The following is a 20,023-nucleotide window of genomic DNA, read 5'->3' as shown; positions in this document are numbered from 1 at the left end:
AAATACTTTTCATTATATATCTTTAAGCACACATTAAACTAAATATACACTACAACCGAGTTAATGGTGTGTGACAAATGGTACAAGTAATTTGTACTTATTATAAATTTAAGAAAAAATTTTTTTATCATGCATTCAATGATATATCATAAAATTTATATAAATTAACTTTTATTAAAAATTATAAAATATTATAAGATTCAACACATTAATAACATAAAATATAATGAAAAATCATTTTTTGTTCTTTTATAATTTTAAACACATATTAAATATATAAATTTAAGAATAATAATATGTAATAAAAAATATAGTGTTTAATATCATTAATATATTCATCATATAATTCTTTATAAAAATTTCTTATATGTAAATTTCTATTATCTGCTTTGAAACATGCATTAAAAAATATTTTAAAAAAAATTTCACCTTTAAGATTTTTAAATGCTCCTAATTATTCAATAAAAAATATTAAATAATTGTATATTTTTAAAACAATGTATGTTTAACTCTTTCTTTTAATACATATTTTACTTTTTTATGTGTATCAATAAAGCATATTAAAAATTAAAAAATAATATGTTTATAAAAAATATTTATAATCTTAAAATTATAAAAATTATTTAATACATATTTTTATAATAATTTATAAAGTACTTCATATGATATGTTTAATATTTTTTAATACGCACCTTTAAATACACGTAAGAAATAATCAAATATATATTTTATAAAGTGAAAGATTTATAGAAAGATATATGATATTATTAACTTCAACTCTATTTAAATTTAAGTATTTAAAATAATAAAATAAAATGACATAACAAAGCTCTAAATTTAAATTTATATTACCTCATCCGGTCAATCTGTGTCGGAACAAGGAACTGGTAAGAGCAGGCCAAAATATCAATTTAAGTTGGAAGTAGCTGTGGAAAATGGGTCTCCACCCAAAACTATATATAAATGACTTTTCTAAGAACTATCTACAGAGCATTCCCAACTAGAAAACCTTTATCAGCCTCTTTGTCCTCTCTGCTCCCTGCTGGGAAGAGAAAGAAGAAACACTCTCAGAGATTGTAGCATTATACCCATGTCTTTTATCACCTGGGACATGGGTCAGTAAGGTTTGCTCACATCAATGCATAGAATTACATAATCTCAAAATTAGTATAAGCTTTGAAAACTTGTTCTTAAACATGTTTTAATTATTATGCTAATATATTTTGCCTCTGTTAAACTTGATTTTACTTTTAAGTTCACTTTTAAATAGATATAACAAATTGTGACTTTTATGTTGGGTTAATTTTTATTATTATTAAATAACACTAGCTTTTAAACACAAATCATATAAATTTTAGCTTACATTTAACTCTACAAAATTTATTTTATTCAAACTTAATCTTATAAACACTCACTCTAACACATAACATGTATTTGGTTGAGTAAAAAATATTCATGGAAGTATTAACCTTATCCTCTAAATTCATTTTTCATATATAAAATTTGACTTCAATTTTTATTTAAAGAAAATCTAACATATGTGATCTAAATTATCTCCCATTCGTACTTTTAACCTGGATTTGAAAAACTATTACTCGAAATTTTCATTTGAATAACCGTGTACAGATTATGATATTAAAGCATAATGGGTGGCGTTAAACACTCAGAAATTATAATCAATATTCCTATAAAGAATGGAAAATTGCCTACTTGGGAACAGCAATTCGCAACAATGGCTATGTTAACTGTTCCTTTGCAGTGTTTTTCAGCAAAATATAAACAAATCTTATATGCTCGTTTAACGAAAGCACAACGTTCAAATTTAACTATTGATGGAATCTTTTCTATGGGTTCAATAAGGTCAAAGAATAAAAAAGAAGCAATAATTCTGGGGGAGCGGTAGGAAAACTTGCATTTTTCATGTTGGAACAATAGCTTAAATTTCAACTCTCAATTAAAAATATAATATATAACTCACTCTTTAAAATATCAAGGATTTAGGTTATTTCGTTATGTTACGATATGTTAGCCTTCATATTAGGACGGATTCTCATTCTGTCCATTGTACTTTTAAGGTGTTACTTGATATTGTGATCTTATGTAACATATTGTACTTAACTTATAAATAAATAAACTTATCTGCACTTTACAAAACAGTGAAATACATATAAAATTCTTCTAAATTTAGTTTCCCTTTCTTCCAGTTTTCTTCTTTCTGGTTTCAACGCATTAATTTCCAACTTGTCAACTTAATGTTTTCACTTCTTAAATATAGCTTGCAAAAATGCTCTTTATTGAACAACATATATTTAAAAACATGGACCAACTTAGATGACCTAAGTTTAAATACTAGTATTTCTTTCATTCAATTATGCAAGGTACTTAAAAGGAGGAGTAAATAAAGATCTCTTTATTCTCCTGGCCTTAACCAAGGTGCTGGGTAGGGTAGGTAGCCAAGCTATGCCCCAAAAAAAATAAAAATGAATGAAATTATTATAGAATGTCGGTAATGCACCAATTTGATCCACTACGAATCTCTTCATGACTGCATAGCAAGTCATCGTCATGGTTCGTGGCAGACATTGACATTAGCCAAACATGATGCAACTTTGTTTTCTTCCCATTCCCAACTACTGTTTTGCTCACCAACTGAAATTATACTTGGCACAAACGTTTATGCACGATTCACATTGACTTACATTACCAACTTTTCTTAGTACCATTCGTGCCAACCTTTTCCTTCCTACATAAATTATATAATTTCATCTTCTAAACGAGAGAATCAACCATTTTACAGTGAGATTAAGAAATTGAAAAGAAAATGTTAATAATGTTCTTAAAAATTTTGTACTAGTACTAGTACAATTCCCCTTGAGTCAGTTTCAAGTCCCAACTGAACCACCACACCTTCGAATGAAAGAAAAAGTACATGAAAAGTTATTTTTCTAAACAAACAATCAAATTATAAGTGATCGGACAGCAATGCCCCTTCTTTGGAGTTAAGGAATTTCTTTTACATCAAACGATTCAGAGTCATTTTGGGTACCCAAAGTTTATTTATGTAATTGTGCTTATTAGCTAACAATACCATATTGCAACTAGGAGAGCCTAAAGAAGAAATTGGATGCGCGTGATTTGCTGCCTAACTAATGTCGCAAAGCATTCAATAATCAACACCGCGTTCGGGTGATATGCATTATAAGTCAATAACTGGGGGGGCACCTTCTTCAATTAAAATATTATTTCAATTTTTAAACCTTAAAGTAAACTACATGTTTTTATTTTTATTTCATATTTACTATGGTATGTAGACATTCATATGGAACTTTTTAGAATTATATAGAGAAATGCCAACAACAAAAAATTATTAACCAAATAATTAGCTTGTGAATTCGGAAAAATGGGCTAGATCAAGCAAAGATTTGGGTAGTGGCACTAATAATATGTTCATGATATCTACCAAGCAAAGATTTTGGTTAGATCAGACTGTTATAAAGTCTTTTCTTGAAGTCTCCCCAAAATTATAAAAATTAAAAATATTAATTATTAATAATTTATTATTTAAAATAAATATAATTAATTAGCATATAAATAATATTAAGAATAATTATTTTTAATCAAAAAATAAAGTCACCATCTTATTGTAGTTACTTTTTCTTGATATATGTTATTTATTTTATTAGTTGAATTCTATGTTTTATTAGTTCTAATTAAAATATATTTTTTTATTGTTTAATATTATAAACATTAGAATAAAAAAATTCACCTAGTTACAAATTTTTATAAATGTTAATTACTTAGTACATATATAATGTTTATAAAACAATGTCAACAATTAAACTCACAATTAATTAAATATTATTTAAAATCAATAATATTTCAACAACAAAAAACTGACTTTAATAGAAATTAAAAAGAAAATAATTGATGAAATTAATTACAACAATTTAAAAAATGAATTTACATCGTAAAAATCTAAAAAATAATTTTCAAGCAAAATATATAATAATTTCAATATATTATTTTAGTTAATTTAAAATAAGATCAAGATTGATTGGGCCGGTCCTGCGTTAGCTATTTTTAAGTCTTAGTGAACCACGTGTTCATTTTAAAATGTAATCGTATAAAAAACATTTAGAACATATACATAATTATATTATAAACATGTTTTATAATTCTTTATAAGCCATTTTTAATTTTGTGAAAAGTAGTAAACATTTTTTTTATTTTTTTAAGCTTACATAATTATCACAATATTTTAAAAATATATTTTGATTAAAATAGTATTAAAAAAGAAATGGTAAAGATAGGACAAAAGAAGACAATGATGACAACGAAGGATATCCAAATAGTTAAGGAGTGGGAAAACATCGACCACAGACTAAGATTCTGAGCCTTAAATATCCACAATAAGCTGATACTCATTTCTCACAATATCTAAAGCACGCTCACTAGATAACAGAAGCATGTAGGCTGATCCCATGTTCTTCCACTAATTCAACTACTGAATATTAACCATTAACTAAAAAAATTCGAAATCCCATATCGGATTTTTCAGTTGAAACTGAGCTTCAAAGCATGGCGGCTTTTACATCAATTGCTCTACAGTACTCATGTACAACATCTTTACAATCTTGGGTACCTTCTCTAGAAGCTACACATTATAATAATTCAAGGTGGGGGAGAGTGAGATCATGCAAATCCACAGGAAAAACATCACACCAACTGAAAATGGCAAGAGGTTTAACTATCCAGAGTGCAGCCACAAAACAAGCAAAGTCGCCAGGTACTTGTTCTGAGTGAGTTAAATTATCATGACACTTTGATGACAACATAGAATTAGAACCCCTTAATCAAATTTATTTTTTCACTTTTCTTGGGGCTATTAGCTGAAGAAGACTGGAAAGTTAAGCGAGAACTTCTGCTGGAAAAAAGGGTAAAGTTCAGTCTCTGTGTCACATAAACACACTTGCATCCTTTAGCATTGTCGCATTTATATCATATGCAGAGTGGATATTTAATATGTGTTTGAAAATACTTTTAAGAACTATTATAAACTGGATTCGACATAGATCTATGGCCACACACTTAAAGGTGCATAATATGAAATTGCAGGTAAGAAGCGTGGATGCGAAGGAAGCTCTGCGCCTTCAGAAAGAAAATAATTTTGTGATTCTGGACGTAAGGCCAGAAGCAGAGTTCAAAGAGGTTAGAGATCAAATTTTATAAGGCTTGTAGTGCAATTCCAATGTTGGATTTGTGTTTCTGATTTCCATCAATCGTTATAAATTATGGTGTACAAAAGAAAAAAGTGACGAGTTTGGGTAATAGTGCAGGCTCATCCTCCAGATGCTATCAATGTGCAAATATATAGGCTTATAAAAGAGTGGACGGCATGGGACATTGCTAGACGTGCTGCATTTGCGTTTTTTGGTATTTTTGCCGGTACTGAAGAGAACCCAGAGTTCATGCAGAGTACGATAGAGTCAAATTTACCTCGTTATGCATTGTTTGAATTATTGCATTTCTTGTTTTTCTGAAACATGATTTTTTATTCTTGCCGGCAGCTGTTGAGGCGAAATTAGATAAAAATGCAAAGATAATCGTAGCTTGCTCCGCAGGGGGCACAATGAAACCATCACAAAATCTGCCCGAAGGTCAACAATCAAGGTATTAATTTTATTTTCTTGCGCCTATTTTCTTCTCTCTGGATATTTAATTTTGCAAATAGAATTTCATATATGCTTTACAAGTGTATAGTACCAAATTGGTGGAAGACGTTTTATGGAATGCATGCATTTGTATGGCTATTCTGAGGCAACCATTTTGGATGTGTTTGCTCTTTGCATCCAACCACGGAGTGTATAGTCGTTTAAAATTAGAACACCGGGAAAACAAGATTTATATTGGTATATACCAAGTTATTATTTGTGTAAAGTAATGGTAACAACACGAAAGATAGATAGAAGTAAGTCAAATTTTATCGACTAAAATACACAAGGGAAGACGCAGTTAATAACTTGAATTGCATGTGTGTAAGATCAAGGAAAGTTATATGATTATCTGCAATATATCATCTTCTCACGACTGTTATTAGGGGGAAAATTACTATTAACTCTTCAAGTGATTCATCTGTTGCTCTAATGGTCACATATTGATACTTCCACAGGTCTCTCATAGCAGCTTACGTGCTGGTCCTTAACGGGTATAACAATGTCTTCCATCTAGAAGGTGGTCTTTACACATGGTTTAAAGAGGGTCTGCCAAGCGTTTCAGAGGAGTGAAGCCTAGACTTAATTTTGACCATAATGAGAATGCCAATAAAAGCATATGAAGAAATAGAGTTGACGAATTGAAATGTCATTATTGAACTAGTGCAGAAAATTAGAATGCTAGAATTGACAACACAAATATCAAATACATTCTCTAGAGATTGCATCCCTGCTTTAAACTGGAAAGGATCCATTTATCAGCAGCGTGTTACCAATATTTTGAGATCTAGCTATATGAGTACACCATGTTTCTGAACCACAGAAGCCATTTTGCTTCAATGAAAAAACCAAGATTAGTGTATTTCTGGTTCTATTGCTGTTGATTAGTTAAGATATCCAATCCATTTCTATAACATGTGTTTGGGAAAAGGTATTTGGTTAAATCTACCAATGCCTAAGCCTTTAAAGATACTCTTGCCATAGCTAGAGCACCATCATAAGTTCGATTTCCTCCAATAAAACCACTCATGTGCACAAAAGTACAACCTGGGATTCCAGCAACCTCCGAGAGCTTGTCATTTTCCAAACCCCTCCAAATACAGGGTAACGGTTTTCTGCTCTCAAATCTAGCAGGAGAAATTGCCACTGCCTGCAGTCGCCAATTCTCACTCCTATCATCCTACAAAAATCACCCATTATGTAAATTTAAGATCAAATAGTAAAATAAAGAATGGGTCCTAATATGATGATCAAATAAACCACCTTACATAATTTTATTTTGGGCAACAATGATTATGCTCATATTCAATTCTAAAGATTCATTGACTAATTCAGTTAAAAATACATACCGGGTAAAGAACATATTTGACAGAAGGACTGATTCTCATTTCCTCCTCAAGCTCATGTATGTGAAGTTTCCACTGTGAAACGAACAAATGAGAAAAAGGTTTGGCAATAGTTACAATGATATTCAAAACCATCAAAGATTGTAATTTACCATTCCACTACAATAATAATTAAAAACTGCATGAGATTAATCAAATGCCCTGTGGGCTGTTCCTTACAGGACAAGATCGGCTTAGCTTTATAATTTCTCCACTAGAATCAACAGTTTCCCTTGCTGCAAGACACTCCATAACAATCGATCGCGCTGGTAACCATGATTTAGCATAATAATTCACATTCTGTAACACCAAAAACAACAAAACACAAAAATCATTCCTTTTCACGACTAGTTTCTAGCTCGATTAGTTCAGCAGGTAGTGAGAAAACAGTACACCAAAATTACAGTAAACAACGAAATTTCAAAAGTGTAACAGTGTCACCTCCAAAAATTCAGCACCAGCGAGGGCCATTGCTTGATGAAACGCAGCATTTTCTCTGTCAGATGAGTGGTCAGAATCGACCCAGTCCAAATTCAACCGTTTTATTCTAGAAGACAAACTCGTGTTAATTACATATTTGGGAGGTTCATTTAGATCATATTGATTCACTCCATTATCCGTAGCATCAATTGCCTGAAAAGAGAGAGAACAAGTATTGTGATATAACTAACATAAGCATGCTTGATTAGAGGTCAGATATAATCATAATGATATAAGCACACAAGCACCTCGATAAAGTTTCTGTATATAACTGAATATAACTGATGAACATGAGAATGCTCTTCGCCAAGCCCCAACACATTGGCAATTATCTCCAACCCAAAATGCTATATGAAAAGGAACAAATTAGGTTATATAAAGAAAAGAGTGAACAATCGAAACGGCGTCGTGAGTGAATGAGTGTTGAACAAACAAAACACAAACACAAACACAAACACCTTGTAGACAAGACCAGCGCTACTGAGCTTAGTGTGGAAGCCGAAACCGAAGACTTGGTAGAAGTCCTTCTGGTGATGATCGAAACGGTGTCGTAGCGGGTCGTACACGCCTCCCACGTCGACTACTGCGTCGAGAGATTCTAGAAGCTTCGGGTCCCTCGTTCTTACGATATGAGCGTTGGAGAAGTGTTTGGAAAGGCGAAGCAAGAAGCACGCCAGGGCCTCGTCGCAGTGGAAGGTTCCGTTGTGAGTGCCCACGCGCGTCGAGAAGGAGCATGCTACCCAGCGAGGCGCGTTGAAAGTTAATGTTTTGTGCCACGCGCCCCCCAGCTTAACCATTTTTTTCTGGAACTGTCTCTGCTGTGTTTCTGCCGCGACAACAGAAGATGGAGGATGACGCTGCCTCAACGACGTCGTAGCTCCTGATTCACGTGCGAATGTCTTATTTATTTATTTCCTGTTGGCAGCAAGCATTGTTCACATACAAATTATAATTAAATTAATTTATTAGTATATTTCTTTTACTTAACTCCACCTTTTATTTTCATATTTTAACCTCTTACTATTTGATTTATTGATTTTAATTGTTCGTATTTTAATTTAATAACCTTATAAATTAAATATCTCAATGTGCACTTTATCAAATGATTTAACACGCATGTAATAGGCGTATGATGTAAATTAATGTGTGTAAATTGATAAATATATAATATTTAAATAAAACTGTCAGAAATAAATATTTTCAAATTTTACATTTTGTTAGTTTATATAAATCACTAATATGTCACAATTATTATAATTTTTTTAATTATTAAACATTTATTTATGTAAGAATTTAATTATAATATCTTAACAATAGAATTAGTTATAATTTCATTTATTATAATTTATAATATAGTAATTATTCTGTTGTTAATTATTTAATGAAATTGACATGATTATTAATTTTTTTTACAATTAATTTTAAATATATATAGTAAATTTAGTAATTTAATAATATATAATTTTATAAATATTATATTAAAATTAAATTTATTTTATAATTAAAATGTTGATAATGTATTAAAAATAATTTTTTTAAAATTAAATAATCGATAACGTGAGTTGATGTATTCTATAACTCAAATAAATTAGTAAGATGACGTACTATAGTATGTTTTAAAAGTTATTGTACAACTATTTGGTTTACTAGTAAAAAAAGCGCTACTGAGGCTTTAAGAAATCTTTTTCTCTATTTTTCAAGATAATCTTGAGAGGCGTTGCTAGGGCTAATTATTTCAATTGTTTAACGAGGGTCATGAAGTCTTGGTTCAGAGTGGATCTACCAAGAGTGCGTGTGAGGGAGGAACGGTGGAGGTTTTCTTTGCCCAAGAGGATATAAAAATATGAAGAGTCATGATGCGGAGAAACGATCCACAAAAGAGTTGGATCTGATGGATCGAAATATAAAGAAGGTCAAAATAAGCAATGAGAATCCTGAAACAAAGATGATTGAGAATAAGCAAGACGGGCTATGTGCCGGAGAAGAGAAAGCGAATCAGGTATTTTCTGCTTCCAAACTCTTAGATTCTTATTCCTATAAAGATATTGTGCTTGAATCTAAAGATATGGAACTGACTCTTAACGATGATGACATCTTAAAATCGATTTTGGAAAACTTTAATATGAACCCAGAAACTGAGGAGAATTCTAAGTCGTTTGATAACCCTAGGGATTTATGTCCATATATTAAGATACATCTAGATGATATTGAAAACTAGTTTTCTCCCTAGAAATTAACGCTTATTGTAAAACTTTTAGGTAAATCAGTGAGTTTTAGTTACTTGAATCAGAAACTAAGTAACGTTTGGGGGAAAAAGGAGACTTTGAAAATCATGGATCTTAATAATGACTATTTTCTTGTGAAGTTTGAAAATCTAGATGATTACAAGAATGCATTATTTGAAGGACCCTAATTAGTTCTAGATCACTATCTTCTAGTTCAGAAATGGTGCCTCCTATTTAGACCTAAAGACTATAATTTGAGAAAGATTACAGTATGGATTCAGATCCCTGATTTACCCCTTGAGCCTTACAATAATAAATTTTTATGGCAGGTTGGTAATTGTTTAGGTTCAATGTTGAAAATAGATCCCCATACATCATTGGTGTTAAGGGGAAAGTTTGCTAAGATATGCATAGAGATAGATTTGAGAAGGGAGTTTGTTCCAGCCTTTAAAGTCCTAGGGCAAAAATTCAAGATTGAGTATGAGGGTTTGCACCTCATATGCTTTAGTTATGAAAAATATAGGCATAGACAAGAGCAATGTGTGGATTTGTTGAGTGAAACCTAGAGGGTAAGGGACCAGGTTAATAATGTAGAAGCTAGATTTGGAAAGAAAGAGGAGGATGAGATGAATAACTATGAGTGAGTTAAGGATTTAGTGATGGCTAAGCAAGGAGGCTGCTCTAAACAGGAGAGTGACCAATTTGGTCCCTCGATGTTAGTTAAGAAACCATTTAGAAAAAAGGCTAAGTCTCCTCTTCTAGGGGCACATCAGGTAGTCTGGGTAGGAGAAGAGAAGCTCTAGTAGGTTTCAAATTTGATGTTTTGGGTAAACCTGATTAAGACCTAAATCCTAACCTTCAATTTGAGAATCCCAATAACCAAGGTCTTCTACCTCAAAGTAAGACTGAACTAAAGGACTAGTCTAGTTAGAAATCTAGAACTAGGACCCTAGTAACTTCAAAGTTAGTGAATCTATTAAAAAATTATCTAAGTCTAAACCCTTGACTAAAACAAAGGAAATAGAAAGAACCAAGAATGCTATAGTTAACCTGAACAAACCAGAATCCCCACACTTTGGCCAGGATACTCAAATGGTAGATAAAGATAAGGATAGTAAAGACATTTTAATGCTAATGAAGATATTTCAAAATGGCATCCAAAAGAATGCTAAGTTAGGAAATTATATTCAAAACCTTTTAGGCCTAAATCTTAATACTCAATGAAATACTCAGAATTTCAAAAAACAGGTCCCTACTGACAGACCCCCAAATGTCTCTCTATCCATGGACCTTGGAACCAGGGAAAGTTTGGTTTCTAACAATGTTGGAAGTGTGCAGACTTTGATGAGCTCTAGCAAGGTGACTCAGCACCCTGAGGATGCTCATAATCCTATCTAATAAGTTTTCATGAACTGTTTGTTTTGGATGTAACATCCTCGTTTTTATATTTATTATTATAGCATTGAATGTTGGTTATATTTGTTAAGTTATTTGAATTTTAGAGAGTTTAAATGATGTATGTTGCAGGATATCTCGCTATAGCGAGATATCTCTCGCTGTGGTGAGAAGAGCGTCCAGAAATCAAGTATTTTGATGCTCTCTCGCTGTAACTAGAATTCTCTCGCTATAGCAAGGAGCTCTCGCTATAGCTAGAATGACAAACAGCAAAGTGCAATTTTATCTAATTTTTTTCGCTACAGCGAGATAAGGGCTCGCTGTAATGAGAAATGGCTCGCTGTACCGAGAATGTCGCGAGTCTAGGAGTATTTAAGGATTTTCAAGTTAGAAAACTTGGATTACAATCCAAATTTTGAGCTCCCCCTTGTTCTCTCGACCCCTAACCCTCTCTTTTCAGAAAATCTCTCCAAAACCTCAACTTTCTTTCAAATCCAAGCTTGGGAACTTCATCAATCAACTCCAAGTAAGTTCTTAGAGCTTTGTTTTCTCTTTGTGGGTGTTTTCTAAGTTTCTCCTTTCTCAAAATGTTCTCTTTTGTGATATCTAGGAAGATTTTGGTCCTTTCACCTAAAACCTTCACAAAATCTCTTTCAAAACTTCGTCTCAAGGTAAGGAGTGCTCTATTTTATTATTTTAAGCATAATAATTATTTTGTAACCATGAGAGTACTTTATGTATGTGTTTTAGTATGATTCTTATGATTGATTAACATTGAATTATTATGAAAAATATGTTTGGCTGATTTTGGGTGTTAATGATATGTTCGAGTAGTCCGTTTGTTTGGAATTTAGTTCTGAAGTGTTTTACTAAGCACGATCTCTTGTTGAATAATGAGTTGAGTACGAAAGGGAGTATAAGATAAGTGTAAGAAGCTGAATGGTTCTAGTGTGAATAGTTACAAAGATACACTGAAAGTATAGAGTCTGAAGATGATAGGAAATTTGGAGGAAATATAGGGTGGTGAGCGACATTCACGCATGTGTACACATTCTTTTTGAGAACAAATGCGCCACATTGCTTCACACTTGTTTCCTGACTAGACTCCTGACTATACCTTTGTTAAGGGGGACGTTATTGTATACGTTATATCTGTATATATGGACTAACTGGCGACTATTTACCTAATTGTGTAAGACCTCAAGAACTGTTAGAGGCATCGTATAATTGTGATTACAGTGCACTGAATGTGCGTATCTGAAAGAGAGCAACATAATAATTATGAATATATGTATGTCTAATATATTGCTTTGAGATTTATGTTATTGTGATTCCTTATATTTCATGACCATGATTGTGATGTTATGTTAGTCTTTAAAGTAATATTATGTTTTAACTTATAAGATAAGTGTTCATCCTTACTGATAATTTCAGGGAACCAGGATGACGAATCCATAGGAAAGAGTTAGGCTAGTAGATAGTTTTGTAGACTTTAGATTAAATTACGTATTTAATGAATATCAGCGTGTAAATCATTTTAAATTTGCTGTATTGGTAGAGAATGACCCTAGGGTTCATGTCATGATAGAGATGAATTTTGCTTGTAGTATTCCATTCGACTTTCCTAGGAGTAGGATACACCAAACCTTATGTGTATATATGTATAGGGGTACAATTAGAACCCCAGCAGCCCTTACTTACTTATACACCTACCATGACCACGACTCTTTAGGAAGACCTACCCGTTGGACCTTTGAGCGTGTCACGAGGACAGAGGTTAGAGCTGACTCTGACGACGAATATTTGGGATCTGATGACGACCTAGACGCCGAGGACATAGCCGAGATAGAGAGTTGGAATGCTAGCGATGAGAATAACTGAGGCTGCTCTGGGATCCTTTTTGTAGTATTTGGTGTTGTAATTATTATTTTGATCTTTAAATACTTAAATATATAGTTTGTAAATTAATATACTATACTGTGAAGTTTATGTATAGCCTTTTTCTTTACTTTTGATTATGGTAATTTATGAAGTTTTATGTTATTGCACTATTCTATTGATTTAAATGGAAATATTTGATTAAATTGTAGTAATGACTTTTAGGAAAATTTTATGATATCTGAATTTCATATTGAAATTGAATTGAAAAGGAAAATTATTTATATGTACTAAATTTGAAATAAGGACGTTACATTAGAACTGTAGGGGGGCAGGGAATAAGACCTTCTATATACTAGTTAATGACCTAATTAGGATCTATAAATTAGATTTTGCTGTTTTGTTTGACCCTAGAATTAGTGCTACTAAAGCTGATGATGTGATTAAAAGAATTACCTTGGATGGATCTGTGAACGTGGATGTTAGGGGTTTTGATGGAGATATTTAGTATTGTTAGAATATTAGGAAACTTACTGTTAATTCTTTAGCTAATAACAAATACATGATCCACCTTAATTAATATTAACAATGAGGGTTATGACTGAATTTTAAATTCTATATATGTTAGTCCCAAGGAAGCCCTGAGAGCTGAATGTTGGCAGCTCTTAACTGCTTTCAATATCACTATGAGGAAGCCCTGGTGTTTAGCTGGGGACTTGAATTCAGTTCTGTACCAACATGAAAAAACTAGGGGGAGGCCTACCAATCTTTGCCTCGTAGTTTGCAAACTGTATGATCATTTATGGTCTTCAAGACTTGGGATTTATAGGAAACCCCTATACCTGACATAAAGGCAACATTAGGGAGATGATTAATAGAGTCGTTGTTAATGACTTTCAGAAAATGCTATTCTAGAATAGCTTCGTGATTCATATGTCTCTCTTAAAATCTGATCATGATGGATTGTGGTTAAAGATAAGTATAAGAATTTCTTTGTCTTTTCTAATAAACCGTTTAAGTTCCTAGCCCCTGGGGTACCATAGTGATTTTCCCAGTCAAGTTAGGAGCTCTTGGCTGGCCTCTAGGTCTTGGAATGAAAATTTAAGTTGTTTTCAAAATAATATTTCTAATTATAATGTTTTTAGCAATATCTTTAAAAGTAAAAGGCGTCTTTTAAATAGAATCTAGGGTATTTCTGGTAAATTGATTTCTAATGATAACTCTTTTCTTAGAAACTTTATGAAAACTCTTTGGTTGGAATACAAAAAGACCTTAGATTAGGAAGAACTATATTGGGCTCATCACTATAAATCCAATTGGCTTAAGCTTAGGGATAGAAACAATACATTTTTTTTCTTCATAAAACGGTTGTTGCTTGTAGACAAAAGAATATTATTGTTACCCTTAGAGATAGTTTAAATAATTTGAAATATGACCTTTAGAAACTCAAATCTCTTGTTGTTAAGTATCTCAGAAATATTTACTGGGACCCATACCCTGATAATCCTTCTCTCATCACTTCATCCACCTTTCCCTCTCTTAGGGGTCCTGAGGTGGCTGCCCTAAATATTGACCTCTCCATGACTAAAGTTAAATTTGCTTTGCTTAGTGTAGGCAATTTGAAATCTCTAGTCCTTATGAGATCTATGCTTTGTTCTACAAAAGCCAATGGGATTTCCTTTCCTCTTTTATATATAATTTTGTGTCCTTTATGTTTAAAGACCCTACTAAGGTTGCTGAGGTTAATGCTACCTCTATTGTCCTTATTCCTAAGATAGAGAACCCTGAGCACCGTAAGCATTTTAGGCCTATTTCTTTATGTAATGTTAGTTATAATATTATTACTAAAATCCTTGCTAATAGGATTAGAGGTTCTCTACCTTATCTTATTTCTGTGAAATAGTCCAGCTTTGTCCCTAAAAGATAAGGTATAGATAATACCCTAGTTCTTCAGGAATTGATTCATTTATTTAGTTCCCTTACTAGAAATAATAGTTATATGATGATTAAGCTGGACTTGGAGAAAGCCTATGATAGGCTCAGATGAAGTTTCATTAAGAACACCCTTCAGTTAATTGACCTTAATCCTAATTTAGTTGACCTCATTTTTCAGTGTGTCTCCACTTTCTCTATGTCTATAAATTAGAATAATAGCTAATCTGAGAAGTTATATCCAAATAGAGTGATTAGGCACGGGAACCCCATTTCTCCCTATCTTTTTCTCCTATGTATAGAGAGGGTAAAACACTTAATTCATGATAAGGTTAGTAGTGGGGATTGGTTTCCTTTCTCTATTAAAAATAAAGGGTCTAGTTGTGCCTTTGGTTTATCTATTAATAAAGACAAATCTTCCATTTTATTTTCTAAACACTGTGACCCAGCCTTCTCCAAGGATATTAGTCTCAGGCTTGGTATTAAGTGATCTACCCAATTCGGTAAATATTTGGGCATTCCCTTTAAGCACCAAACCCCTACTAAGCAAGACTGTGCCTTTTTAGTTGACAAAATTAAGAAAAAGTTCTCAATTTGGAAAATGAACTCTCTTTCAATGACTGAGAGAATAACGTTAGCCCAGACTTTTATTTTAAGTACTCCAACCTATTTTTGTAGTCCACGTTAATCCATGCGTCTGTGTGCAGGGATATAAATTCTATATGCATGAAGTTCATTTAGGAATCCTTGGAGGGTATGAAGTGTCATTTGGTTAGTTGGAAAAAGATTTATACTCCTAAGAAGGAAGAGGGTTTGGATTTTAGGGAGACTCACTTGGTTAACTGAGCCTATATCATGAAACTTTGCTAGATACTTATTAGCTCTCCCAATAATTTGTGAGCATAAGTCATTTGTTGTAAATACAATTTCACTATAAAGAAAAAACCCTAATCTGAGTAAGGGCCAGCAATGTTTTCCTTTATGGAGGAGCATGTGCTCTATCTGGAAAAGCTTTTATAAGGGACTTGGATGGATCCTTGGGGATGGTCTGACCATTAAATTCTAGAAGGATAAGTAGATTCCCTCTCAGTAGCTTCTTAAACATTTTTTTGAAAATGCTATTTCTAATCATGATTTGGGAGAGTCTTTGGTTGTCTTTGCCCAAAATGGACAGTTGGGACTGGGCTAGGTTCAAATCTTTGCTTCCTGACCACATAATTGAGTCTATTACTCAAATTAATTCCCATGTCCTTATAGGGAGATATGACCTCTTTTATTGAAATCTTACTAGTAATGGCATATTCTCTGTAAAGTCTGCTTTTTGTCTTATTTCCATGCATAACCAGGATCAAAACAATCAATATAATCTCTTTAATATGGTCTAGAAGTGAGCTGCTCCCCCCAAAATTTCTATTTTTCTGTGAAAAATTATGCATTGTAGACTCCTTACTAATGTTGAGAGATTTAATCATGGTATGGCTGATTTTTTTTATTGTTCCAGGTGATAGGAGAGAGTTGAAACCGTTATGCATGTTCTTAGGGACTGGTGGGCTGCTAGGGAAATTGACAGCAGCTTGTCCTTCCTGATTATTGGGTACCATTGTTCAGCAATGGCCCAACCAAGTGGCTTAAGATTAACTTGTCTACTAATACTTTTTCCTTGTATTCATATTGGAATTTATTATTTGGCATTATTGTTTGGAATTTGTGAACTAACCGAAATAAAGAGCTCTTTCAGAATCCAACTTTGAATTCAGAGTCTCTTCTCTGTAAGATAAAAGCTTATTTTGATTTTCTTCTTTTATGTGGCAAGTCTAACATGAATGCTGGAAACAAGTGGTTGGGAGTTGATTGCGTTACCAAAATGATAGCCCCCTCCCAGTTTGCAGATGAAGCTAAATGTTGATGGTGCAGTCTCTTGGGTTGATGGTTTTGCTAGTTGTGGGGGTCTCCTCAGGGACAACTTTGGAAGGTTCATTGTGAGATTTTTCAAAATTTTGGAGCCATGTTTCCCCCATAGCTGCTAAGCTTTGGCCTATCTATTGAGGCCTGCAAATGATCATATCCAAGAAGATTAACCTTGTCTAGGTTGAATGTGATTCAAAGGAGACAATCTCTTTAATTGTTAATATACAGCCTTGTAATCATCCCATGTTTCCTATTATTAGTGATATTAGAAATCTCCTGAAAGGAATTCTTTTAATTTGGTTTAATTATGTTTTGAGGTAGGCTAATAAGTGTACTGATTGTTTGACTAAGATTGGGTTTGAGTATAGGACTTTTTTTTTCTTTTTTAAAGAGGATCCTCTGTTAGTTGGGCCTTATTTGAGGCTTGATTCCCTTAGAATTGAGTATCTTATGATCTCTGTTTAGGTCTCTTTTTGTTTTTGAGTTTTAAGCTCTCTTTACTAGCAAAAAAAAAAGAAGCTATTGTATTAATATTTTAATTTTAATAAATAATTAAAGATATCAAATTATTATATATTTAAAATAGGTTCTTCAAAATATTTTTTAAAGTAAATATATTTTAAAAACATAAATGTAACAATTTTGAAGATAAGTTTTATTTTTTTATCAAATTATATCCTCTTAAGTTCATTCACTAGTTCTATAGATTCAGTGACTACGGTTAAAATTTAAGGTTAAAAGTCTAAAAGAGAAATTTAAGGTAGAAAATTAAATGAAATCTAATAATTCTTACTTGTAATAACGTTGATTCCCTTTTATTTTTTCTTTATTCATATAAACTTATTTTTCAAATCTAATAATTTAGATAATTTTACTTTTTTTATATTGTCATACTATTAATTGTAATATTTGAAAGTAAAATCAATTAAGTTTGAATACACTCCGAAGGGACGAAAAGGTAGAGTTAGGTTGGCAGGGACTTTGTAGATGGGAAAGGGATGAAAGCTACACAGGAAGCGAGAAAGGAAGTGGGTCTAAAGTAGGCTCGAAGATGCTCAACTGAAAGGTACGGAGTTGCCCTATCAGATTAAAGCTAGATAAGGCAAGGGTGTTTGTCTCTGCTCCTATCCCATCGTTGGCATGCATCTCAATTATCTTACCAATAAATAGTTTGGCTAAATTCGAATAGGAGCAATAATTAAAAAAATGTGGTTGAACGTTAAAAAAATACAGAAAAATTATTATCTATAAATTCTACTTAAGTCATATCATATTTATTTAAGTTAATTTTATACAATAGAACCATACAAAATTTGTCAATTTTCACTTAAGTCGTTATTTTTTGCTTAAGCTAAAATTACAAAATTTTCATGTTTGCACAATTCGCTTAAATCAAGTAAATTTTGCATAAGCTAATACTATTTTCACTTAAGAGATTTCATTATTACTTAAGTGATATTTATCCAATTAACCAATTTTTTATTGTAACTTTCGTTTAAACAAGATTAAAATGACTTAAGCAAAATTTGCATACATTATGCTAAGTAGATGCGACAAATATGTAAGAAAAGCATGAAAAAGATCGAATACAGCATTGAATAATCTATCAAAACAAATTTTAATTTACATAATGATTTGATATTGTGAAAGTTTTAATATTAAAGATAACGAATTACATCTACATACACAAAAATTTATAGAAAACCTTAAAATATAAAAAGACATTGAAATTTTGTTAATTTAAAATCAGTTTTTTTATTATAAATTGAAATTACATAATGTGAAAGTTTTAATTTTTGAAATCACCGCCTAAATATAAAATACATATATAGAAAAAGATAAAAAAATAATTATTAATACAATCCTATAAAGATTTAAAATAATAAATTTTAAAAGTTTAATAAATAATTTTATAAAATTCTATGAAAAATTAAATAATAAATATATAAAAAATAATATTTTTAAGTAAAGGTAAAAAAATACAAACTGATAATTAAAAAAATATATAACAATTAAAATATATTAATTTACTCGTATTAATTCACTCGTACACATAAGTTGAAAATAAAAATTGTTTTAAATATAAATAAATAAAATTAAAAAAACTAAATTTATACATGGACTGAAGTATACGAATAAACGTACAATTAATAATTTTTTTTCAAATAATTCAACTGATTTGCATTGTTTTGAGTTATTTTCAACATTCAATAAAAACTTTTTGGGCCCGGCGAATATTCCTCGAACTTTGTTGTCATAATGAGCTTTTAAGAGAGGCGTGGTGGGCCGGATGACGCCCAATTTATTGGGTTGGATGGCCCAACATTTCTTTTTGTGAGTAATGCTGAATAAAAACATGGTTGGGCTAACCATCTCTCCCTCTCTTCGATTCATTATTAAGAAATGGAGTCTTTGGACCACTTGGGACCATTTCGGTGATTGCTAACCAAGTCCCCCTTTAGAAAAAGGATAACAATTGGTCCTTGCAGAGATAGTTCATTGTGAGAGTTATCAGGACAAACACTATGACCAGAGTTTAAATTTTGAGTCTAGCAACTTTCCACGTTCTCCTCTCCAAATCCTAATTTTCCTTCTCCAATGACAAAAAATAAAGAAGAAGAGAATAATAATTGGCTCCCTCTCTTAAAAAAAATGCCGTTTCTTTGTAATTTAGTTAAAGATTAAAAAAATTAATTTCACGTATTGTACTTGTTTTCAGTTTTTAACACTTTCAAGCCCTTTATTATATAATCTTGTAAGAAATTCTTGTTAAGGTCTAACAAATGGCTCAAATGGTCACTGTGATTTCTTAAAGAAGATAATTTAAATGTAATTTTAATTTTAAAAAGGTTTACATGTTCATTTAATCGTGTATTAAATGTTTATGCATCATTAGAATGAGAATTTATTACTCCTTTTATTAAATCATTGTAATTACTTGAAAAAAGTGTTAAATAATGTTATTTAAAATTCAGAATATTAAATGGTTATTATTTTATTTAGTATTTTTTTAATCACTAACATGTACCCTAAAAACATTTTATCATAAAATCATTTTATTTTTATCCAGTTATTTTTCGATCAAATTCTTAAGCACTACAAGTCATAC

General features: G+C 31.6%; 2 protein-coding genes across 2 annotated transcripts; one reads left to right on the top strand and one right to left on the bottom strand.

Moving 5' to 3' along the window:
• Positions 1-4,430: 4,430 nt before the first annotated feature.
• On the top strand, positions 4,431-8,555 carry LOC113867570 (rhodanese-like domain-containing protein 14, chloroplastic). The gene is made up of 6 exons (XM_027502966.1): positions 4,431-4,786; positions 4,890-4,936; positions 5,116-5,208; positions 5,337-5,475; positions 5,568-5,670; positions 6,170-8,555. Exons 1-6 carry the CDS (start codon positions 4,579-4,581, stop codon positions 6,282-6,284), a joined length of 705 nt encoding a protein of 234 aa, XP_027358767.1. The 5' UTR covers positions 4,431-4,578; the 3' UTR covers positions 6,285-8,555.
• LOC113867560 (UPF0160 protein MYG1, mitochondrial-like) lies at positions 6,637-8,383 on the bottom strand. Its single transcript, XM_027502954.1, has 6 exons — positions 8,035-8,383; positions 7,825-7,923; positions 7,538-7,729; positions 7,277-7,396; positions 7,061-7,132; positions 6,637-6,891 (listed from the first exon to the last, which is right to left on the bottom strand). The coding sequence occupies exons 1-6, from the start codon at positions 8,371-8,373 to the stop codon at positions 6,667-6,669; spliced, it is 1,047 nt and encodes a 348-aa protein (XP_027358755.1). The 5' UTR covers positions 8,374-8,383; the 3' UTR covers positions 6,637-6,666.
• Positions 8,556-20,023: the final 11,468 nt, after the last annotated feature.

The sequence above is a fragment of the Abrus precatorius genome, unplaced genomic scaffold (genome assembly GCF_003935025.1).
Source record: "Abrus precatorius isolate BTA unplaced genomic scaffold, Abrus_2018 Scaffold10, whole genome shotgun sequence".
NCBI classification, from domain to species: domain Eukaryota; kingdom Viridiplantae; phylum Streptophyta; class Magnoliopsida; order Fabales; family Fabaceae; genus Abrus; species Abrus precatorius.
This window is presented reverse-complemented; position numbering and strand designations above follow the sequence as displayed.